The 25,936-nt window shown below is 46.0% G+C and overlaps 1 protein-coding gene across 1 annotated transcript; it reads right to left on the bottom strand.

Moving 5' to 3' along the window:
- Nucleotides 1-1,108: 1,108 nt before the first annotated feature.
- On the bottom strand, nucleotides 1,109-24,845 carry DGAT2 (diacylglycerol O-acyltransferase 2). Its single transcript, XM_066568525.1, has 8 exons — nucleotides 24,696-24,845; nucleotides 16,339-16,458; nucleotides 15,261-15,368; nucleotides 14,385-14,455; nucleotides 6,754-6,958; nucleotides 4,119-4,293; nucleotides 3,284-3,486; nucleotides 1,109-2,512 (listed from the first exon to the last, which is right to left on the bottom strand). The coding sequence occupies exons 1-8, from the start codon at nucleotides 24,733-24,735 to the stop codon at nucleotides 2,358-2,360; spliced, it is 1,077 nt and encodes a 358-aa protein (XP_066424622.1). The 5' UTR covers nucleotides 24,736-24,845; the 3' UTR covers nucleotides 1,109-2,357.
- Between the last annotated feature and the right edge of the window lie 1,091 nt (nucleotides 24,846-25,936).

Raw genomic sequence — 25,936 nt, 5'->3', positions numbered from 1 at the left:
CCTACTAGGGGTGAGGAAAAGGGGAAGCAAGCAACACATCAGGTTTATCTTCCTGAGCAGGAGACTAAAATTCCATTGGCCACGCCTGAAAAGGGCAAAGAGTAAGTTTGGCTTTCACCTTGGAGAACAGCACTGTTAGGCTGTGAAAGTCAGCCAGCGCTGATTGATCACTTCCATGGTTCACAGGCCAGACCCAGCCCAAAAACAACAGGTTAAAACTTCCCTTGTTACTACAAGAGCCCACATGAACTTTTCAGCACTGTGAGCTATTTCTGCAGCACTTTGCACCTCCAGTAGTAGAAGTCTGGGGGCTCTGACAAGAATAATCACAGAGTAGTTTGATTTGGAAGTGACCTTAAAGCTCATCTCATTCCAACTCCCCTGCCATGGGGCAGGGACACCTTCCACTAAACCAGGATGCTGGCCTGGAACACTTCCAAGGATGACGCAGCAAGAGCTTCTTTGGGCAGCCCGTGCCAGGGTCTCACCACCCTCACTAGGAAGAATTTCTGTACAAATCCCATCTGAATCTCTTCTCTATTAGGTTCATTGCCTATTTATAGAAGTTAATATTTGGCCCTCATCACGCTTTTTTATGAAGCTCCCTTTTAAGTACTGAAAGGGGCTGGACGGATTTCTTCACCTGAGGATCAGGGATGCAATTCAGCATTTTCTGTTCTTGGCAGCAACAAAACCCAAAGAAATCTGCTGTAAGGGGCAATAGGGAATGTGCTTTCTGTATCTGCTCACTGGAGGTCCACAGATGGAGGCTGCCTCAGCTCCTTGTACACTCCCAAGCAAAACCCCAACTTTAAACCACAAAGATCTGCTTAAACTAACCTGGCTGCCCCATGCAGGGAGCATGCAGATGGTAGAACAGAATTACTAAGCTTGGAAAAGACTTTTAAGATCAAGTCCAACCCTTAACCTAACACTTCCAGGTCTACCACTACACACTTCCAGAGATGGTGATTTTGTTGTGAGTCTGCTTTTGTAGAGACAAACAATTTTTTCCCCACAGGAAAAAAGGAACAACTACAATCATACAAATTACTGCTGTAATAGCAGCCACAAAACCTGCAACACTGAAGGGACCAAAGCAGCCCACTATTTTTGCCCAAGTTTATTTCTAGAAATTTGTACAAAAATTGATACTCTGTAATACAATAATCTATCAAATATGACAGATGAACATTTGTCTTTAGAGGCAAGATTCCAGGAATGTGAAGTACCATCCTCTTGCATGGAAGAAAGGCACATTTTAGAGCTCAAGATACACTCAACTGAACGGTTGAAAAGGCAGGTCAGACATGCAAGTAGTGCAGTGTTTTGGGTTTATACATAAACAAATTGTACTCCCAAGAAATCTCACTACAAGCAGCATTAACATCCACATAAACATTTTATAAATACTTTTAAAAGTAGCTCACTTTAGAGCCTATGTGTGCAAAGGCTACTCCTTTACATTCACTGGATGGAGTAATTAGAAGCCACCTTCAGGCCAGAAGTAACTCCTGTATTTCCCCAAATACTTCTGGGATCCAAAGCACTTGCATCAATAATCCCACTGCATTTTCTCCCTAAGGTCTACCCTAAAAGTCTGCAACACCAAGGCTACATGACTGCACCATACCACTGCTCCTACAGCTTATCCTTGGAGTTGTGGCTATGAAGAAGTCTCATATTTCCTGCTACAAGCCTCTGTGCAAGCAGCACCTGGGACATTACCTGCTTCTGAACTGACATTTAAAATACAGTGGTGAATTTACAGCCACAAAATCATCCACTGCACTATGGATCAAGCTTCACCTGACTCTCTCTGCACCATCCAGCATAGATGCCACACCAGGGGGGTTGGCAGCCCAACTGTACCTCCAGAAAGGGCTTTTCCAAAGCAGAAATACCCTTGGACTACGTGAGCATGTCTCAACAGGGCTCTTGTGCAACACACCTGTAAAACTGCCAGGCTGCTCAAATGAACCTGCTGCTTTTTAGACTGAAAAACCAGATGAATCCTACTCTCCCAAAACTCCTTGTGCTAGTGGGTACAGTAACTGTAGGAATTTTTCTAATTCATTGCTGGTGATCCAACAGCATTATACAGCAGATTACAAAGGCAATCATTTATCCAAATCCTCACAGCAATGGGGAGTTGTGCTTTTTTTTTTGTATGAAAAGATGTTTTAATGGGATTTCTCTAAAGCAAAGCCTTTATTAAAGTGGTTTAGCAATACTTTAAACACTTGCTTTGAAGAATACATACACCCACACAGGCTTTCAAGTACACAGTGACAACTTGGACTCCTGGAAACGATGTGTTGGTTCTGAGAGGAGGAGGTGCTGCTGAGCCAGTGCCTTCAGTTGACTTCCAAGACCTCAGTCTCCGGCAGGCCAAATCTGCTCTTGTATTTGTCAAAGAGTTTGATCAGGGAGTCCACATACATGCTATGGTAGAAGTCCACATCCTGCTGGGATGGATTATCAATTTTGGGGATGGTGATGGGCTCTCCAACTGATAAAAAAGGGACAAATTCACATTAGCTTAAGTGCTCCTACAACCTAAGGTATTCGTCCTCTATGGACACAGCTATGGTAGTTCAGCACACCCATTCTGGAATAGCACAGTTTGCCATTACAGCAGAGGTTTGCCTGATTCCCCACAGCTTTACCAGGCTCTGAAGCACAACTGTCCCACAAAAGGACACACCCCACATCTGCAGCAATACCAGATCTGCTTTAGCTGCACAAATGCATCTACTGTTCAGGGTGGCTAGGAAGTCCCCCTTCTGTTTCCAGCAGAGTGATAAATCCCTCCTCAATTAACATGAGCCAAGAGTCAGTTCTTCTTGGGTATTCCCCTATACACACCACAAAAGCAAAGCTGACCTTTTTCCCCTCCTCCCTTAAAGCCCTGCTGCTTTGGGTTGGAAGACTCAAAGCCAAAGCTGGGTTGGCTTTAAATACTCAGCTGTCAGACATGCATCACACTGGAATATGGGGGGGCCAAGCTGCTTCTGACTTTAGCTATTCAAGGCCAAAAAAGTATAACTACAGCCTTTTCCCCCAAAAAAGAGCCCTCTTGCAAAATTGCAGAACATTGATTGAAGGCTTGTAACTTGAAACTCTTCTAGCTCATTCTCAGTTTTGCTGGAAGGTTTTTATAGAGGAGGGAAAGCCATTCTATAGTCAAGACTCCAGGACCAAACTACAGCAGGTGTACAGCACAGACTCAAGTATTCTGCTACCTAGAGAGGCACACAGCATGTTTATACTAAAACCTTACCAACAGTAGTGATGGGCTTGGAGTAGGGTAACAACCCCCAGGTGTTGGAGGAGAAGAGGCCACGGCCATGAAAGATGCATGGAGCAAAGCCAATGTGCTTCTGGAACTTCTTCTGAACCCATCTTCCCCAGGAACCCTCTTCAAAGATCACCTGCTTGTACACTTCATTTTCCCCAAAGGAGTAGACAGGAACCAAGTCCGCTCTAGAAAGACAGAAAGAGTCAGGACCCCACCCCCGGGACTGCAGCTCGTATGACAGCCCCACACTTGCTGCTGTGTGTTCTGCCAGGCTGCACAGCTGCTGGTACCATTGCTCAGAGCTCTCTCAGCAGCACAGGGTACTGACATAATAGATAGACTTTGAAGGCATACAAGAGAATTGTACTGACAATGGGCTGGTGGAACATTGTGCAGTCAGGTATGGGACATGCTTCCATATATACTCAACTCCTATTTTTAATGGCCATCTCTTTTCAGACACATGGGGATCAGGGGGACTGCACAGGTCATCACCCCATACTGGCACTGCCTCTCCTTGCTGTGGAAGCCGCCTGCTGTCCCAGGGATCCCCCTAGCCCTGCACCTTGCTCAGAGGTAGAAGGCAAAGGACCCTCATGTCTGATGTTCTGGGCAAACACCCACAAAATCCCTCCAGGGTATCAGCTGCTTCAGGGAACAGAATCACAGAATGGTTTGGGTGGGAGGGGACCTTTAAAGGCCATCTAGTCCTAGACCCTTGCATTCAACAGGGACATCTTCACCTAGACCAGGTTGTTCAAATAAAAGCACCTTCCCCATGGCAGCAGTCCTGCTCCAGCACTGAGGTGCCCCTTACCCATGCCGCAGAGCCAGTTTCACAAATCCCTTCCGGTTCTTCAGCGTCACGGAGTTCTTCCCCGGGGTGCAGTTCAGGGACTCTGCTGCCCCTCCGACCACGATGATGATGGCATTGCCACTGCCATTCTTGGACAAGATGTAGTCTATGCTGTCACGGTTCACAGGACATATACCTGCATTCAGGACACAAACACAAGGCTACGGGATTGGCTGGGGACTTCAGGATGTTCTCATATTTACAGCACAAAGTTTGTGCCTCAATTGCAAGTTGAGCTGTCCAACCTCCCTCTGGTCAGAGCAGGCAGTGTTAGCAGGCAACCTATTCCTCAACTAAACAAGCAGTTCACAGACCTGGCAGCACTAGACTTGCTCATAAACTCCACAAACATCAGCTCTCAAAAATTTTCCTTTATCAAAAGGCTTCAGCAAGGATTTTCTATATCTAGTGATATCAAAGGCACTGGTGTCAGACATCCTCCCTCCATGTCAACTTTACAGTAGGATTTGTTTTACCTTTAGAAAGGAAGAAATCAGTTGTTTTATTTTGAGGGATGAGAGCCTGATATTGACCAATTCCTCAGCAAAATCAGGTAGTGGGATAGATGTGCAATAGATTTAGCAATATAAAAAGAATAAGTGGACAAACCTTTAAGACAGACCTGAAATAATATGAAGCTCTTGCAATTTATGGGAGAGTGTTACATAAATCCATACTCTGAGGAAAGTGTCTGTGAAGGTCTTTCCCTCCATTCCACACTGGAAAGAGTAGGACCTCCCTTCACCTTTAGTAAGCAATCTCTGCCCTAAAGCACCAGTCCCCATGAGACGTGGAGACAAGTGACAATAGATAAAATTCTGCTCTTCAGCACATTCACACAGTATATAGGGTTTTTGGTCATGCCCTCATGCCTTGTAGGGTCCCTGCTGTACCTTAACCTCTAGTAGGCTGTAAAATTAAGAATTTGTACTAATTGTAAACCAACTGTGTGTATTGGTACAGTGTTAGGATTTGTTATAATTTCACCTGGAAGTGGTTCATCCACAGAAAACAGGACTGAGAGAATTATCAGCACTATCCAATTGATGTAAAGCCTTTGTATCAGCACCCTTTAAGTTCTGGTATAGGAAAGTGAAGACAAATTATGGCTTTCAGAAGGTTAACTTCATGACACCTGTAGATTTGCTTAAATCCTAGGAAACAAAGAAGCACAGTTTTCCTCTGGTTTAAGCACAATGCTCAGGGATAGCCAAGCCAGCAATGATGTTGCTAATGCCTACTCCCACATTCCTTCCAAAAAGGAGAAAGCAGCTCTGGCTGGCCACAAGACTTGTCTGCCAGTCATACTGAACAGATTAAAGATGGTTTAAAAAAGTATAAAAAGGCTGCATGGAAACTTAAGCAACACAACTAAATTTACAGACATGACAGAGTGGAAAGTAGATCCAAACTTCTCATGTACTGCTGTCCTGGGAATTCCCAAATTATGGGCTTCACACAGCAACTAACATCAGTACAGGAAAATAAAAACAAACCAGCTTGAGATATGCCCTTTCTAGATAGGGACAAACACCTTCTCTGCACCAGAGCCAGTTATTTTTTCTCTCCCTCAATTAAGACAGTAATCTCAGAAATAGTCAATTCTAACAAGTCAGAGTCAGGTACAGCTACTCCTCTTGTCTTCCCAGCCATGGGACTTATTAGGATATCTGTTTTAAAGTAATTTATTGATGAATCAGTTCCAGAAACAGCAAACAAGTTACTGGATTGTTCAATTCACAGACTTTAAGCGTTACTCCCTCACCTCTATCTAAATGACAGGTGCTCTCACTCCAAAAAGGAAGCCCAGGCCATGCAAGAACATTTTACTGGTATTTTAAACACTGTTTCCTCTGCCCAGTCATAACTTACAAGCCCTCCAGCATGAAAATCCCGGCCTCCATTAAAACAGACCTATTAATGGAATTTGGCACACTTACATCACTGCATAATCCGTGGGATCTATCTACAGGAACACACCCAGGGAAGGGGGTCTGTGAACAGCTGGTATCGTGCAATACTTCAGACTCTTTACCCCTGGAAGGCACCCAGCAGTGCAATTTGGTGGAGACAGCATCCACCACCACCACAAAACACAGGTGTGTGACAAGTAACGTGGTAGTGAGCCCAGGAGCCGAGCTGGCCGTGGTTACTCAGTATTTTCAGTCAGTGCAACTTCCTCCCGTACCTTCACACAATAACTAGGGCAACTTGGTTCCATCCACAGTTGTCAGATATCTTTACTATGGTTTTGGACAAGAGTATCCTAGAGTTAAGGATGAACACAGAGGAACAGCAGTCCCTGCAGCCCAAATTAGTCATATTCACAGAATCACAGAATGGTTTAGGTTGGAAGGGACCTTCAAGATCATCCAGTTCCAACCCTATGCCAAGGACAGGGACACCTTCCACTAGACAGGATTTCTCACATTTATACACAGCTTCCTCTTGACAACTATATGAAAACAATGTTTGGGTGATGCTACTGGCAGGAAGTGGTTACATGAGCTTCCTACACAGCTTTTCACTTGACAGAGGTAAAGACAGCTCAGAGCCAAGAGCAAAAGCAGAAGTGGCACAGTGTGATTGTGCTTACCACCAGACATTAAGTAGTCCCTCAGTATGGGCATCCTGAAGTTCCCAGCCAGGGTAGCAAGGTATGGTCGGATCCCAGGGAATTTCTGGCCAACACCCGTGGCCTCTGTGCTGAAGTTGCAAAAGGCACCCAAGCCCATGATGCCATGTGGATGGTACCCAAAAATGTAATTCCTGGTGGTCAGCAGATTGTGGGTTTTAACCAGCTAGGAAAGAAAAAAGAGCTCAATTGAAGACTGATATTTTCAGATAGTAAATAAAAGTGGGAGAAGCAAAAAAAAAAAAATCACATCCTCCAGGTTTTGTCTCTCTTCCCATCAGGGAGAACAGCCTAGGAGCTCATGTAAAGGCTCTCCTGGATTTCAGAGGCTCTGGTAGGAGCAGCCATTTAGAGTTCAGTTTCCCAAGCAGAGGAAGTAAGATAAAGAGGTTGATCTCAGACACAAGAAGCCAGCCAGGTAGGAATAGGGCATGGATTGCTGCAGCCTGGGCCTTTTGCTTCTCTGCTTCTTCCTAAAGTGTTCTGACACACCTCTTGCCCAAACCAATCAAGTTCTTCAGTCCTGTAGCCACAGCTGCCTCCTTCCAGGCCCTCTCTCAGCACATTAGTGGCTCACATCCCAGTATGAGGCAGAAAGAACATAAACATCACTGTCTCACAGCAGAAGCAAGTTCAGCTAATGCCTGAAAAAAAAGCCAACCAGTTAATGGGCCTGTTGGCTGCCTTCCAAGTGGGAAAATGTGCAGAAGGGTGGTAACCACTGGAAATTATCCCTCCTTTTAAGAGGTTCTGCCCTGGCCTACATGCCAAAGGGTCAACAAGACACCTCAAACCATCTCTGATTCCTGCAGGGCATGCACTAGGAGTTGTGATCACATTGTTTTCATGCCATGCAATATTCCTAACCATTTGCTCCTCTGTTTGCAGAACATGGACTCTCTACAGCTGTCTTAGCTAGCACAGAACAACCCATTCCCTGGTACCACTACTGCCAGAGGGGGCTTTTGTGATGCTGTAGGTAGCAGCAGCATCCCATGTGTCAGAGCATCTTCCCAAGGCAGTACATGTGCAGTCTGAGGAAGCACACAGGACAAAACACAGCAGGGCTGCTGCATCATCCTACAAAAACAGAGACCAAATTTAATTTTTTCCATCTGTCAGAATAGTTGGTGTTGGAAGAGACCTTAAGGATCATCCTGTTCCAAACCTCTGTCATAGGCAGAGACACCATTCTCTAGACCAGGTTGCTCCAAGCCCTGTCCATCCTGGCCTTGAACACTTCCAGGGATGGAGCAGCCACAGCTTCTGTGGGCAACCTTTGCCAGGACCTCACTACCCTGAGAGTCTATAACCTTTTCCTAATATCTAATCTAAACAACTCCTCTTTTTCAGGCTGCAACAGTGCCACTTTTTTCCAACTGCAACACCCCAGTAGCTCTCAGACCTACAAGGTGAGGCTTTGGCACCCCATCCCTCAAACTATATTTGCAAAGGCCACTCTGCATCAGTTTCCATAGGAAAAAAAACTCCACAGATTTCCAAGATGTCACACCAGCATGTGCCACTGCCTTGGACAAGGAGTGTTTATGCAAGTTCTTTCTGTTGGATCATGCTACAGGGAGCTGAAGTACCATTGCAACACACTAAAGCAGCATGCCCAGAAACTTGATTCCCTTCTCCCTGTCCTCAGCCTTGTCCTCAGATGAAGCTACAGCTCCTGTGCTATTTAAAACAGTGGCTGTGATACAAGCATGATGCAGCAGGAGGTTCTGCAAGGTGACTGGGCATCTTCATAATTTCCTCTAGCTCTGAGGTCATGTAGAACTCCAGGAAGAAGGCATAGAGGCTTGTGGTTGCAACAGCTCTGCAGAGCCCATTGCCTATTCTCTCCCAATTAGCAGATGACTTTGCTTTCACTTCCTAGGATAGAAGGGCTGCCCCCTTGATCAGTTACAAGAAACAGAGATCACAGACTAAAGACCAAAAACCCATCTATCTCCAGGAAAAAAGTAGTGATATGGTAAGCAACCCCTCCATCTATCAATTCTTGCTCAGCTGTAAAGAGACTTCTCTAACAGGCTATCCAGGGCGGTGGTGGACCCCACATCCCTGGAGGGAGTTAAGAGCTTTGTGGATGTGGCACCTGGGCACACAGGTTAGTGGAGGCCTTGGCACTTCTAGCAGAATGGTTGGACTTTATGATCTTGGGGAACTTTTCCAGCCTAGACAATATTCTGACTTTTTGACTACAGGCCTGGTAGATACAGACACAAGGCTTGGCTGCACAAGCAGCAGACACCCCTTCCTTAAAGCTCCTGTCAGAGCAAGGTAGTGATTTCCAAGCCTCATCTCTCACCTGCACCAAGCACAGCTCCTTTAATAGGAAACACAGCTGAAAGGAGGTTTGTCCTCATCCTTCTGGAGCATGAGGCATCCGCATGTTGAGCTTGGCAGAGCCATGCATATGGAAGACACACTGTTCTACTCCAGCCCCTCCACCACATGCAAGGACACCCAGATCCCAGTGGAGCCATTGCTTGGATACCTCACAGGAGCCCCAGCCAAGCTGCAGCCTTATCACCGTGGCTGTTTTCCAAGAGCTCCCGTTATGGAGCCATAGGGTTGGCAATACCCATGACAACCCACAGCACTGCAGGAGCTGGGCAAGGGGTGTGCAGGGATCCAACTAAACAAAGGCAAGGGAGAGTGCTGAGATTTCACCTCATGTTCATACATGTGTGCTTTTCCCCTGTTTGTCCCATGCAGGCTGCCACTGCCCTCTACACCTGTCCCACAGCACAGAGGCTCACAGAAGGTAAACATGGAGGGTGCAGGTGAGGTTCAGCCTGTTCTCCTAGGTGAGAAGTGACAGGACAAGAGGACACAGCCTCAAGTAGCATCAAGGGAGGTTCAGATCACATATTAGGAAAAATTACCCAAAAGGCACTGGAATAGTTGGACTCAATCTTCAAGGTCTTTTCCAACCTTGGTGATTCTATGTGTTCTTCCACCCAAGTCAAGCCAGGGAACCTAAGACCAACAGACATCAGACAGGGCTGGGCACTTCTCTGCAAGCAGAGGTCTTGAATCTGCTAATGCACAAACTCAGCCCAGGGAGGGAGGGTATGACCTGCCAATACCTTCATGTCTCCCTAAATTTAATCTAGAAGCAGGAGTTTTTGAAGTAGTGTAAGTCATGTATTTCTAGACTCAAGCAAGAGTGAAAATAGTGAAGTGCACAAGATGGGGGTTTGGAACTAGAATGCTTTTAAAGGTCCCTTCCAGTCCAAACCATCCTATGATTCCATACCTCTCTTCAGGAGGCTGATCACTCACTGCTGCTTCTTGGAACCGCCTTTCCCTTTAGAAGCAAACAGTGTTATCAGGCTGCCCCAAGGAGTTGCTGTGGCTGTCACTGAACATCACCACTGTTCTGAACCTCCAGCTGGTTTTTCCTTTTGCCTCCAAGGTCTTGTCCATTCCCCCACAGCTCTTTGGAGCCTTGGTGCTCCCACGATGAGGCAGAGTCAGCACATCCCTGCTGCATCTCAGCTGGACAATCAGTACTGGGAGTGAACATAAACCTTCTCCCCACTGCACTAACACACCTGTTCCCAGCTACTGTTAAGAGACCAAACCTGTTTCTCTGGGAGCAAAGTCCATGCACCTTTCTAATAATAACAGATTTCTTTACACAGAACTAAGCCAGCCTACAGAAGCAGTAAGCCAGTGCAACAGCATAAAGAAAATGAGTGTTAATATTTGAGTGCCAGATACAGCTAAAGAACCATATTGCCAATTTTATTTTTAGCAACAGTGGCACATTCAGTAGGGGAGAAAGAGGACTGCAGAACCACTGCTGCTCAGCACCAGGAGCCAGAAAGCAGGAAAAAATTCAGTTGTCTGGGTGGGAGCTGAGCAGCACTGCCTGGCAGCATGCAGAGAGCAGAAAACCAGAGCTCATCCTGCAGGATCCAAGCAGCAGGTCTCATGAGCATGTAAGCTTGCAAAACAACCCAAAAACTCTACTTAGCCATATCACACCCAGCAACACAATGGAAGAAATTATCTTCTCTTCCCAGCAGTGCAAGCCAGGACCTGAAGACCTGTCACCAGGCTCCCAGTTTTATATATGTCACAAATTCACAGAATGGCTTCAGTTGGAAGGGACATTAAAGCTCAGCTTGTTCTAACTCCCTGTCATGGGTCTGCCACTACACTAGGTTATGACAGAGCAATCAAACCCTTCTATTTCCATTCTGTAAATCATGTACAAAGATTAAGGAGGAACTTTGCCAGGAAGCAAGCCAAGACACAGAATACAAGACAAATTGAGGGGAAAAAAAAAAAGACACTCTTGGCAGCAATTCCTGCTCTGGCCAGATGCCAACTCCTCCACTGCAGTGAGCAGGTCTCCCTGCACACACCTGACTGTGCTCACAGTCTGACACAGATAAGCCAAAGATCTGAAGCCCTGACTGCCTGGGGTCCTCCTGCATTTGGAGATGTTCACATGCTCAGGTGACAGCTTCTCTACCTAAACAAAACCTTTAGGTCATGGCACTGCCAGCACGACATCCTCAGATCAGCATGTGCTTAGGAGGCTGCTGGGATCAAGCATGAGATGGAGATGGTGTGTGCAGATGATGTCTGCTCAGTCCAGCCCCATGCATACACCTGCAAGGGCTTGGGCTTCACCTGCACTTCAAGTTCAGGACTCAGTTCTCTGGAACATTCCTCAGCCACTTCATGTGCTGCTTAGCTTAAAGCACTATTTGCAAGGCCAGCCATTAACCAGTAGACAAACTTAAGTTTCTAGTGCCCTAAAATAACTTTTTATTGTCAGAGCAGCTGCATGAAGTTCCAGGGAATGTGGCCAACTCAGCTCATGCTGAGTAACTGAGACAGATTCAGGCTGCTTTCCAAATCCACCTGGTATTACAAAACATGACCTCATATCTCCAGGTAGGGGTACAATAGTCCTGGTGTTTCAGGCTGGGAGGCATTGCTGACTCTAGTGAGACCAGCCTAATCAGCACAAACATTGGAGCAGAGCTTGATTCTCATGCAGCTCCTCTAATACAGCAAGCCAAATAGGAAGGAGCTCTTGTCTGTGAGGGTGTGAGGCCCTGGCACAGGCTGCCAAAGAAGCTATAGCTGCCCCATCCCTGGAAGTGTTCAAGGCCAGGCTACACAGCCTGGTTGAAGCAACCTGGTCTAATGGAAGATGTCCCTGACCATGGCAGAGGGGAGGAAACAAGCTTTAAGGTCCCTTCCAACTGTACCATGATTCTATGAATTAAATCTGAGCTGATAGCCCAGCACAGCTGGTACCTGTGCAGGTATGGATGCAGCTACCACAGCTCTATATGCAGACTTTGCTGGAGGCAATTTCAGCGTTACAAGTGCCACCAGTGTGACTGTCACTGGTGTGATCTGTCCTTGCAGTGCTCAGCAGACACATGGCACAGGAGGAGATGCAGCAGAGGACTGTCCTGACAAACCATAAGCCTGGGACACAAACCAAGTCCTCCTGAGCCATTACACAGATCAGAATCCAGTAAAAATTATTTTTGCAGAGAGAACATTTAAAACAAGTTAAACAAGATCCTCTGTAGACCCATCTCCCTCTTGGGAAAGAACAGGTAACTAGTTTTACCCAGGAGTTCCCATGCTCTCAGCAAGCCCAAGGCATTCTAGTTCTTGGTACCATTCTCAATATCCAGAGACATTATTCATTGTTCATGCATCAGTCCTGTAACTGCAGAAAAGCACTTCGAACACCTCTCTGCCCTAAGATCCCTGCAGCAGCTTTTCCCAGCCCTGCAGCCAGCTGGCTGTTCCCCCAAAACACGTGCAGGAGTCATCTCCCAGCTGTCAGCACTCCTGCCCTTTGCATGTGAAATACCAGTCAGCTCCATAAACCTTGCACAATTCCTCCCCCTTAGCAGCAAAGGAATTACACCCATAAGGAGTTCTCACGAACGGATATGTGAGCTAGCAAGCATTTAAATAAAAACTGCTGCAAAGTTTAGTTTACCCATGTCATCTCTAAACCTACCTAAACAACCCAGCTCTTTGACAAACTTTCAACATCCACAGTGAATCTGACCTGCAGGGCTTCTGCAGAGCATATTTCCATGAAGATAAGGATAAATGTGCATCAAAGGAATGATGGAACAGCAGAACCAGCACTGCAGGTGACCCTTTGGAACCAAGTCCCCAGCATAACAGAGCCCATTTCAGCAATATCCAAGGCAGCAGTGTTTAGTGCAGCACTAAGGACTTGGTACTAGAACACAACACATCTGAGACCCATCCTCAACAGCAGAGCCTGCTCAGCTCTCTGTCAGTCATGAGACCCAGGCTGACTTCCAGCCTGTGCAGGCAGAGTGAATTTTTCTGTATACACTTAGACTTGCCAAGAATTACCTGTTAACAACAGCAAGTTTCATGGTGAACTTGGCAGTCCTGGGTTAATGGTCAGACTTGCTCTTAAGGTCTTTTCCAACCTAAATGGTTCTGTGCTTCTCAGAGTACAACAAAAGGCTTGTTCACCAGCAGCACGTTCAGGTACCCTGAGAGTTCAAGTGATTTTGCAAGGGAAGAATCCAGTCTAAGCCGCTTTGGCATTCTGCTGGAACTGGATTCTCTGTTCCTTTCTGAGGCTAGACTATCTTGGGGATAGGTAGCTCAAAAGCTGTATCAAGGTCTCTCCCTCATAGTCAAGCTGAGTAAAACTTGCCAACAACCTTACATAATAGTCCTTTCAGCTGTGTGCCCTTCCAAAGAGGATCGAGTTCCCTCCTAGCCGAATTTGACCCCTGCTCCCTTCCAAGTCATCCAGCTAATTCTGCTGTCCCAGAGCAGCCTGGCAGCCTTGTCCTCTTTCTGCAACATGTCTGAACCAGTAGGAAAAATACAAGTATGTGGTGAGCAAGTTACAAGCTGGAGAACTGAAGCAATTCCCACTGCTGGAAAATCCACTTCTCCAAAGGGAAAAGATTTGAGGACAAATTTCACTGCCCCCTGTGAAATGCTGACTTTTGGTGCACAGAGGTCCCAGATATTCTGGCCCAATACATCCCAGAGCAGAAGTGTTACTGGAAAACAGGCAGAAACTGAGCTAGATTTTATGATTTATGAGAGGGGAACAGTGTTAGGGTCAGGCACTACACAGGACCGCTGCAGCACAGAAGAGAATCACAGAGTGATCTGCATTGGAAGGAACCTTAAAGATCATCCAATTCCCTCCCATGGGCAGGGACACCTTCCACTAGACCAGGCTGCTCCAAGCCCCATCCAGCCTGGCTTTGAACATTTTGAGGGATGAGGCAGCCACCACTTGCTGGGACAACCTGTGCCAATGTCTCCAGAAGCTGGAGAGATGAACAAGGATTGCACTGCCTCCAGCAATCTGGTAAAACCACCAGAAACAGCAGCTTCTGGCAATCACATTGCCACCATTGGTAATACATTTCAGATTTTCTAACCACAGCTGCCACAAGCAGCAGTGTGGCAATAGTAACTGGCTATGTCCTGCTTACAGTTCAGTGCCATAGACAGACTAGGGCCAGTACAAGACACTAAAGCAGTTAAACCCCAGGGTATAGAGTTAAACTTCTACTTACTCTTATTGGAAAATAATCCCTGAAGTACCTCCATATAGCCCAGTTTCTCACCCACTGGGATCTTCTTCCCCCTGTTGAAAAAAAGGAATCATGTCTTTAAAACTCTTTCCACATGGCTGTCCATCAGAAAGCCTGAAGGACTCCAGGGTTTGGTTTCTCACTAGAGGAATCAACACTTTCATCCCTCCAAGTGGGAGACCTGCATCATTCACTGAAATCAACGCACATTCTGGAATACAAGGTACTTCCAACAAATTAAGGCTTGACTGCAAATACAGGGTAGACAACTCTACAATTCAAACTAGAAACACTCCAATTCAACCTTTAAGAAAGGCCAAAATCTCAGATGGTTTCAGTCATCTTGAAGCAATGGACAACTGTGCTCATCTGGCTATAAAAGCAGTTGCCAAAGCTTGTTACCACTGCTGGTTCCCAGAGCTGGCTTCTACAGGTTTGGGATTTTTTTTCTGAAATAAAGTAATCTGCAGCAACACCGACTCCACAGAGGAGCCACACCTTGATAATCACATCAGAATCTGCACCTTGCAAGAGCTGGACAGGACAAAAAGGTCCTGAACATTCAGATCTTTCAGAAGTAAAAAAAGAACCTATGCCTTATAAAAATGTTAGTAAAAGCCAACAATGGCATAATAGCAGTGAATGTTAATTTTGTATTGCCCTCAGCACCAATGAAACCTGCAGTCACTGTTCATGCTGAGGGCTGACATTTAAATGCTACACTGAATAATGCATTTGGTCAGTGATTCAGCCAAGTCCCACTAAGAAGAGAAGTCATCCATTACAAGGAAGTGCTTCTTTGTCCAAATATGGAGACAGGGACACTTGAACAACAAGTATCTCTTCTGCAATATTTACCTTTCTTTGGTGTATTCCAGTCAAATACCAGCCAGGCTAAATACAGAGCAGCAATCGCCCAGCAATCTGTGCACAGTATATACATGAGGATTAAAGTGCAAGCAATACCTGGAGAGGTGCAAGAAAGAAGAAAACAAGGTTGCAGCAGGTTCTGGTCTCTATTTACACCCCCTGCCTTTTGACTCTTCTGTGCTGAAATCTTAGTCTCAGTCTGATGTCATTAATCCTCAAATAAATTGGATTTGGTCAAAAGCCCCTTATGGAGGGCTGAGGCAGCTTCCTCTAGAGCTCTGGAAAACCTCAACTTCCCCTTAATGGTGCCTCCAGGCATCTCTTATATCTCCAGGTAGGGCAGCTGCTTCCTCAGACTTGATGAGCATGAAGATTTCTCTGTGGCCCACACCAAAGGGATTTTTCCCCACAGCTACACACATCTTCCACAGGTTACACCTGCTCTGTATCAGCCATCCCACAAGGGTGCCAAGGATCCCACCCAAAACTGACACAGTCATTTCTGCACAAACTGAACTGGGAAGGTAGAGTGAGACAGATGCTGAGAGCAGCCATTCTCCAGTTTAATCATTAACAATCCAACGGAGCAGAGCAGCCTGAGGTTTCACATAATCCAAGTACCCAGGGATAAACAGGTAATAAACATATTACTCTTTTATTGGTCTAACACAAACAACTCTTGCTCATTGCTGATACCTCCTGGAAGCAGACCAAGCCAAGAGGAAGGCATTCCTCTTGCATCCACTTGCATCAGTTACCAGCTGCTTCTAAGAAATCTCTGGATATTCCCATAAGCAAGCCAACTAAGACATTTCCAATTGTTTCAGGCTCATTTGCATGGTGGACACTGACACAAGCTAAACATCAGTCAGTCTTTCCATAGCTCTTATGATTTTCTAGAGCCAGGAAAAGGCATTTATAGTTGAAAATATCAATGTAACTGGTTTACGGTAACCATGTACCCCAGGAACTACACTGCTGCAGTACACATCTAGTAATTAACACTTATGAAAAAGTTAACATTTTGCATTAAAATTCTTCCAGAATTACAGCCAAAACGTGTTACCCATGATAAGGAAAGTGAGAACCCATTGCAGCACAGAGATGATTTGGAGTTGTTTCTCTACTTTGGATTTCAATAGCCAGAACAAATCCTGCAGAGCAGAAAGAATGTTCGATCCCGTGCCTAAAGAAAGACAAATAAAAGAAATAAAGTTACGTTTGCACACTGAGCAAAGGAAACAATATTTTTCCTTTGAAACAGAATCATAGAAGGAAGGGTCATCAAGTCCAACTTATTTTAGTAAGAGTTTTCAGATAAACCTGCAGTTTGCTTTTACAGCAAGCCTTGCTAAAAGCTAATATTTTCCATGGAGTTTGGGCATCCTGGAAGAGGAAGGACTGCCATGTGCCAACATTCAGCTTTTTTTTCAGAATACTGGAGGGGATTAATGAGTAATCATCAGTACCCACCCAAGCAAGCCTCTGTTAACCTGACCATAAAAGTGCAGAGGATGTTAACCCATGTTCCTAACACACTCTCACCTCACACTGCCAGCTCCTCAGAGGGGTGTTTGGTAAAAGGGAACCCCATGAGCTCACAGTAAGATAAAGATCAGCTGCCTCAGACCACAGGCAAGCAGACACCTGGCTCTGGTGTGAGCTATTCTCCCTTCTCAAGGCCTGTTGCACAACTCCCAGTGCTGTTCAAGGAAAGCTCTGTGCTGTGGCCTCCCTCAGCACAGCCCAAATGCTGGCTGAACACCTCAACATACAACCCTGAGGATCCACAGCTCTACGAGTAAGGAAAACTATCCGCATTCCTAAAGCAGTAAATAAGAGGGAAGGAGCTGAAAGCCACTCTTGTAGAAGCTTAAGAATTCAAGCGGGGAAAAAACCCAGAAGCGGGTAAAACACTGAAAACATTTGCTTTCTATATGAAGAACCACCCACTGCAGCTTTTGACAGTATACACAGCCCCCAGAAAGAAGCACTTGCAAGTGGGTTTTCCTTCAATTTTCTTCATTACCTTATTTTCAAGCACCATAATAAACTGACCAAAATACAAATCACTTTATGTGTAATTACATACCTTTTGTATTTAAGGATCAGCCTGTGATTAGGACTATGAAAGAAGCTATTACACTGAATAGGTTCAGTTCTTGCTGACAAGATATTACCTGCTAGTGGCAACAGCATAGCAAGTGTTCACACTCAGTCAAATGAAAGTGATTGAAAATAGCTTCTCTAGGTATGAGCAGGCACTAGGATTTTTGGTAGTTTCTACAAAGATACTCTCACTGGTGCATCCTTTAAATATGTAAAGCAACTGCTTCATAGGAATGAGGGTCAATTTAGATTAGGTAAGGAAGAAGTTTTTTCTCTAAGGGTGGTGAAACACTGGCACGGGTCACCCAGAGATGCCTCATCCCTGGCAACATCAAGGAGGAGCCACACCAAAGGCTGCAGTCTAAATTTAGAGCCAGACCACCCAGTTCAGACCCTTGGTTCTGCTTAGTCCATGTTACATGAATAATCCCAGTAGTGCACTGGGCATTAATTACTCTAAGCAGACCAAGTTTTAGGCTGGGATAGATCATACCAGTACAACTGCAAGTGAACTGAAACCTACAGCACTAATCCAGGTTGAAACAACAACTAGAGCTGTAGACAGCTCTTTACAAGATAATATAGTGCAGTATTAAGAATGAATCCAGCAAGTAGTTCTCCTGCTTCTGAGGTGAGACAGGAGAATATGTTGAGTTAAACTGTCACCGTGCATTGGTTTGCCACACTAGAGTATCTAAGCAGTGAGATTCAGAAATCCTATGCTGTAAAATCTAGTAGCAAATCCCCAAATTTGGAGTGAGGGATAAACTCCACCCCATTTTTTACAAAGCCAGTTGCCTGTTCAAGGGTAAAAGAAATCTTTTTGTTTAGAATGATTTGTATTCAAAGAGACCTTTATAGCTCATCTCAATCCAGCGCCCTGCCACAGGCAGGGATACATTCCACAAGACCAGGTTGCTCAACTCTTGCTGAGGGGCCACAGCTCCAGGTACTTGCTATCCCAAAAACCTTACAAAATTGCATGTGGACAGTCTTGCTATTGACTGAGGATTACCAGACACAAGTTTAAAGAAAGCATTTAGCAACAGTAGTGTCACTGGACATACGTCTATGTCCTCCAAAAGAAGCCAAAGGCCTTTGAGATTGTGACACAATAAAAGCCCTGCCCCACATAATTTTTTTCTTCCAGCACCTGCATTTACACTACCAAACCTCTATGGCTTCATAAACGAAACACTCCAGCCTTGGATCAGCTAAATCCCTATCCTCTTACCAAAGAGAACAGCTGTTTATCCCTCTAGATGAGAATTTGTACTTCAGCATTTTCTAGATGTTTGAACATATTGTAGGCATTGCCAGCCCAGTAAATAGACCAGTATTGAGTAGCACAAGTCAACCTGTCAGCTTCTTTTTTGAACCACATAAAACTGACATTGAACCCCTGCAGACAGAGGGAAGGCAGTGGTTTGCCTGACAGCTCTAAGCCCCTGCCCTTGGACAAGTGTCCTGGGTCAGTTATTTGCTGAAAGCAAAGGTATCCTTCAAAGAGAACAATATTCTCCACACCAGGTGTCCTAGATTGCAAGGCAATGTGTGTATTCTATTTGCCATCTGTAAGAGAAGGAGCAGTTATCTTCTGTTAATTGGGCAGTTTTCTTTATCTCTTCCACAAGCCAATCCTCCCTCCGGGGAGACATCTTCTGTTAATGGGACATTGGGACATTGAATGTCACTGCATGAATGATAAAATTACAGCATCACATTGTGAGATGCTCCACCCAGGAGGAGTAGCCAAGCATTCCTACCTGGATATAATCTGAGATTTTGGGATACCGGAACGGCGTTTCCACTGGATTCCTAGAGGAACAGCTGCCTCTTCCACTGGATCTTCAGAGGAAGACTGCACCCTTCTACAGCATCACTGCTTCAACAGAACCACACCTGACACTGCAGGAGCACTGCAGCCACCATTGAATCAGACTGCTACCAACACCCTGACCAACAGGGTGTCCGGTCGTATTCTGACTCTGTCAGTGTTTTGTGTAACTGCATTGTTTATGTTATTTTTTTATTCTCTTCTGTAATAAAGAACTGTTATTCCTGCTCCCATACCTTTGCCTGAGAGCCCCCCCTTAATTTCAAATTTATAACAATTCAGGGGGAGGGGATTTACATTTCCCATTTCAGGGGGGGCTCCTGCCTTCCTTAGCAGACACCTGTTTTTTCAAACCAAGACACCAGGAAAGTCAGTAGCTACCATGGCCTGAATATTAGCATTTAATTCCCAGTTAAGAAATGAAAGATGCCCAGTAGCAAAGGAAAGGACCATGGGAATGGTCAGTCGAACTGGCAAGCTCATCAGGTCTACCTTTGCACCAAACCTGCAGACTCCAGATTAACCCATTTCATCAACCAGGCATTCACAGACTTAAGTGCCAAGACAATCCTTTCCAGACAATCCTGAGCTTCTCATTCATCATGTCTGACTGACACTGTGTATTCAACCCCCAGACAAGCCTTATCTCCTTTCAGCTTCAGTAGCCAGGAGGCATTTTTGGTAAGACCCTCCACGCTCTGGAGAACCAGGCCAGTTACTAGTGACACAGACCAGAAGAGCTTTGACAAATCAACAGAAATGAGGGGGAAAGGGGGAGTGGCACTCAGCCACAGAAGAATAACCCAACACTGACATTTGAGTTCAGTCCATTAGAGAAAATACTTCCTCCTAATGACTCACCTGTGGGCCCACACCAAGCACCTTTCACATATTAAAAACCCAAGGCATCTTCTGTAACTTTCAGGGAGCAGATTATCCTTATAACCTACTTTAGAAGGGCCCAGTAGACATAACTATAATTTGTATACATTCCTATCAGTCTTTCCCCAAGGAAATATCCTGGATCCTGAAGAAACCCGAACCTCCATCTTCTGCCGCTGACGACAGTAGCTGATCCTGAGCTGGCCACACTGCACAGCCCCTGGAGCATTTTCCAGGTACCTGTCCCAGAACTGGAAAGCCTGACTGGGGAGCCTTAACTAGATGACCATCAAGATACTTTCTAACCCAAGCCATTCCATGACTCTTGGGGTCACCCTTGGCAAACCATATCTCCACAAGACATACTGTACCAACAGCTTTCCTGGTCTCAGATGAGCTGGTCTCCAGCTCACACTGCAGCCCATTCCCTGGAGTGCTGATGGGATACTCCCTGCACTAAGCCAGGCATGGCTCTCAAGGACATTCCTTGTCACAATGGACAGAGTAACAACTTCTCCAGGAGAACTCCATGCTGCTCAGAGATGGCAGTCATCTGCAGCCTTCCAAGGCAGCTCAGGGACATTAGCCAGCTATCCTGCAGCTGGTGATGGGCTCACCATACTTTTATCATTTAGTTCCATTTAACATCAAACACAGGAGTTGCTACCAAGGCGATCCTGGAATCAGCAAATGGTTTGACCAAGCATTTGATTCCTGCATTACCGACTCAGCATCTGGTGCTCTTCTAGCACAGTTTATTTCAGATAAATTACACAAACAACATTTATCTAGGCAGGGAAGTAGAATCAAAGATCCCAAGAGTGGAAGTAAACAGGACTTCACATGTGGGCACCCAACTGACATGACTTAATTAAATGTCAGCAAAGGAAATTAACTGAGAAGTACAAGTGTTACATATAGTTAAAAATACACTGAAACCTTGTTAAACCCAAGCTTCATCTGCCACCTTTTCCAGACAATTAGCATGTTATTTCTTGGCCAATAATTAAACAGCTTCACATGGCTTATTTGGAAGAAAACTGTATTAGATCCATCAAAGCATAAACTGCAAATGGACATTTTGACCATGTATTTTGCAAAGAAGCTGAAATTGGAACAAAGATAGACAAGAAAAACATACCAGTACTAGAATATTCAGGAGGATTTAGCCACCCATGCAAGAGCAGGAGCCCACACAGCTCGCAGGAGCACCTGTAAAACCCCTTGAGCAACACAAGTTCTTTTGTGTCTTGGGTTTACTTGGGTGCCCCAAGCACAAGTATATTCACTACAGAGTAAACAATTTAAGAAAGTAATGAGCAATTAGTGCAGAGTATAGTTATCCTGCCCTGTACACAGTTTAGAACAGTTTGCTCCTGTCCCAGGAAGCTACTCAATTACATTATCCGCAGTATGGTGTGTTTATGACTGGAAATCAACAATATTTTGAACAGGGACATGCAAATAAAAATTTCTATCCTCTCTTTTAGAAAGGAGCTGGGTTTCTCCAGACCCAGGAAACAAATCTGTCATGATTACTTATGTTAGCTCTGGATTTACTCTCAGCACTAAACTCAGCCCTCAGTCTCCACACTTACAGCAGTATGTGTGTTAAAGGGAGGTAGCCACAAAACCCCACTGTCCCAGAGCAGACAACAAGCTTAGATTTAAGTTAGCAACACTGAACAGGTCTGGACAAGAGAAAATGACCCATCCTCCTACAGCTCATCACTGTGTCCAGAGCACATGAGAGGTCTGAAAGAGGGGTTTTCATATAAGCGAGCCCAGACCGTCACCTCCCAATCAACTCTGTCAAGAGACAGCACCTCATTGCAGCCAGCCTGATCCTGTTCTCCCAAAACAGGAGCTCCCAGGCTGCCCACTCCAGAGCAGAACTCAGGTCTGGTAACCCTCATGTGCAGTGTAGGACTAACTCCAAGGTAAAGCTGAGGAAAACCATCTTCTTCATCCCGAACTTCTTACTGATGAAGTAACATTAGAAAAGACATTTCAGCACAGGACAGCCTTTCAAGGTTCCAGCCACACTAGCATCTTTCTCAGGGAGAAGCATGAGACAAGACCTCCTTGCTGCTCTACCCAACACAAGGAGGAGACCTCCTGGGCCTCCTATGGCCAAAGTGGGGCAGGTCAAGATGAGGAGACCACAACCCCTCCTACCCAACCAGTTGTCTCAGACCATCATCCAACCCTAGGCATTGGTTCAAGGTCTTCTCTGATTTTTGCAGTAATGGGTTGATATCAAGGAACATTCCTCTGCATACATACAGGGATGGATATAGAGGCAGATGCCTGCACCTTTTTTTTCTTTTTGGCCTGTTTTTAAATAGGATCGGACTTAATTCAGCCAAATTTACAAGCACCAGAGCAAAATTAGATGCCAGGAAAACAATAAGACTAAAGGACAGTATGAGCCATTTAGATGCTCGCCCCAAAGTCAGCCCTTTGCACAAGCATGACACCTGGAAGAAAATACTCAGGGTCATAGGAAAAAAAAAATCTAGTGGGCTTGTTCTGCACACCTTCTGTAATGAGACAAGTTATCCAACATGATCAAGCAGTACATAAGGTCTCATGAATGAACCTCCACACCACATCACCTCTGCAAGCTTTGAACTGCAGGGTCCCACACCACTATCTCCATACCCAGTCCGAGTCAGAGCTCCTCTGGGAGGCACCCGGATTCGGCTTTGAAGCCAGTCCTGTGCTTTCCTGCCCATGCAGGCTGCAGCACTGGCAAGGGGTTGGTAGATGTTGCCGTCACCAAGGCAACATCCCTTGTCTCCCCAGACAGAAATAAGTTAAATTAAGCTAAAAAGCACAAATATCACTGCAAGATCCCCATGAGGTGCCTCCGAGGAAAACTGACCTGAGGAGAGTTAAGACAGCTTTCCATCACTAATCAGGATTATCTAGAGATGAGGCCAATCACTGTCCCTAAACCACAGTCCATTTTGAATTATGCATGTGTCCTAGATCCATCATTAACATGCCAGTGCCAACAAGGTGGCTGCTGAGGTCTCAGGTCAACCCTACATATTTTATAGGTTTCCTGAATTATTTATTCTCTGCACTTAGTTTTCAGTTAACTCTCAATATAACAGTTCAGATGATGCTAATTCAAATAACCTCTCTCCACTGAAAATATAACTTGACCTCTGTTAGTCATGGAAACAAGTGAAGTTATTTTAAGAAACAGATCTGAACACAGGAAACACACGCAGGTCTTCTCCCCAGTCAGTTCACAACGGATCCTTCAGATCAATCTAATATCCTGGCTGAGATGAGCACCAGCAGTTCTACACCCAGGACTAGACAGGCCATTGCAAAATCAAGACTTCAGAGGTTAATTCACCAAGTTCATGTCCCTTCAGCTCTGCTAATGATTTGTTTAACCAATAAAACATTTCACAGGTCTCTTTATCCCAGGAGGTATTAGCAGTTTGCTTTTTGAGGGCAAAAAGCCTTTCACAATACAGAGCAATCACTCAAGGACCCTCCACAAATTACAAGTTAAATCGCTGTCCAACTGCATTGTCACGCAAAGCTCCCCCGTTTGCAAATCCTGACCTTTCTTCAGACAAGCACCCTTGCAGAAGGCATACAAAACTCTATCTAGCAAAACATTTATACTTGCTGAATTTATTCCTAGAAGATCCTTTGAGATGCCTTTACAAGCAGGCAAAGTAGCTTGTGGTTCGGGATTTCCTATACTCTCTCCACAGCCTTTAACCAACATGTGCCGGCGTGCAGGGGAAGTGTTGGGTGTCTGCAGCAGCTCTGTCCACGATGTGTGTCAGTGGCTGACACCAGTTCCGCTTCTCTTAACAAGTCACTCACCAGCACAGAGGGCTGCTAAAGCAAACCTGGCAGAACTGGCTACCACCAAACTCCTGCTCAGCAGTGAATCTTCACCTCCTCATTAGAGGAGAGCAAAAATAGCAACACGTTGCCATTTTCCCCTTGATGAAGGTGTGGGGAACACAGTATTATGAAACAGTTGGACTCGCTGAAGAGGCCTTTTCCAAGCTAAATGAAATTCTATGGATAGAAAGTTGAGAATTAACTCTATCCGATAAAGCGAGTCCACTTCTCTTCCTACCACGACAAAAGGAAGGGGTGGGTGGGGGGGAGGGGAGGACTCGTTTACACGCAAGTGCCCCGCGCCCACATTTTGCAAAGGCACAAACTCACTGTAGTTTGCTCCTCGGCAAAATGTGCAAGACCCAACTAGAGCCGCTCCCAGCAGCCCCAGGAGCGCACCCCGAGCTGCTAAAACACAGAACCTGCGCAGAGACCTGTAATCCTCCACCCAAGGAAAGCTACAGCTCCCTCCCCGCCATTGCACATCGCTCTTCCCTCTCCTTATTCCCTATGAACAACGTTCCTACGGCCACAAAAAAAAAAAAAAAAAAAAAAAAAAGAAAAAAAAAAAAAAAAAAGGAGAAATCTCATAAAGCCGAGTGTTTCGGTGCTGCTCCCACCCCAGCCCCTGAAGCACCGGAAAGCTGCTCCGCACCGCAGCATCCCCTCCGGGCACAAGGCTCATCTCCAGCCCTTCCCCCGTCCCCCGGTACCTCGGAGCACGCCGGAGTAGGCGGCGATGATGGTCTTCATGGTGGGGGGCGCGCTCAGGGCTCGGGCAGGGCCATGGGACGGAGGAGCCCCCCACGCTCCGCAGCCCCGGCGCAGCCAGCGAGCCGGAGAGACGCCGGCCGTGTATCCATATATAGCCAGGCAGGAGGAGGCGGAGACCGAGGGAGGGTGCAGGGGCGGACCCGGCCGGGCTCCCGGGTCTCTCAGCCCAGCCGTGGGGGTGAGGGGAAGCTCTTGGTGCCGGCGGTGTAGATTTCTACATGGGATAGGGTTTAGGGAGCGGGGAGAACAAGCAGAGGCTCGCCCCCTGTACAGGCTGTTTCATGCCCTGTTTTATAGAATCACAGAACGATTTGGATTAGCACGGATGTTAAGACTCATCCATTTCCAACACCTTGACGTAGGCAGGGACACCTTCCTCTACAGCAGCTTGCTCTGGGCCGCGTTCAACTTGGTCTTGAGCACTTCCAGGGATGGGGCAGCCACAGCTTCTGGGCTGTGGGGCAGACGTGTGCCAGGGCCTCACCACCATCACAGACAAGAATTTCCTCCCAATATCCCATCTAACCCTGCCCTGTGACAGTGGGAAGCCATTGCCTTTGTCCTGTACCTCCTGGTCCCTGTCCAAAGTCTCTCTCCAGCTCTCCAGCTCTCTTGGAGCCCGTTTCAGCACTGGCAGGGGCTCTAAGGTCTCCAGCAGCTCCACATCCTTCTGATGCTGCAGGCAGCACTCTCACCTGAGTGGGGCAGAGGAGCAGAATCACCTGCTGCCCTGCTGCCCATGTTGTGGGATCAGCCCCAGGCCCAGGACACAGGGGGTTTCTGGGCTGCTTTTCTTGCTCCACATGCTGCAATGGTATCCCAGCCTGGATGGATGCATTAAAATTTAAATAAATAAAATGATAATAATAATATCCTTTAGTGCTTCATGGATTATTACAACTGTCAGGAGTAAAGATGCAACCACCATAGACAGCCTCAACCTCAGCAGCTGCTTTGTGACTTGAAGTTGTAAATTGTGCCACCAAGTTTCTTGTAAGGAAGGAAAACGTAAGCCCCAACCTCATGATGCAACTGAGCCCCAGAACAGCCTCTAGCTTCACAAGGTCATGGAGTGACACAATCAGGGGAATCTCTTTAAACTGAGAGAGGGCAGGGCTAGAATGAATTCTTGTCTCTGAGGGTGGTGAGGCTCTGGCACAGGTTGCCCAGAGCAGCGGTG

This window comes from Molothrus aeneus, chromosome 2, assembly GCF_037042795.1.
Source record: "Molothrus aeneus isolate 106 chromosome 2, BPBGC_Maene_1.0, whole genome shotgun sequence".
Taxonomy (NCBI): Eukaryota; Metazoa; Chordata; class Aves; order Passeriformes; family Icteridae; genus Molothrus; species Molothrus aeneus.
The sequence above is the reverse complement of the archived record's forward strand: the minus strand, read 5'-3'. Positions and strand labels throughout refer to the sequence as shown.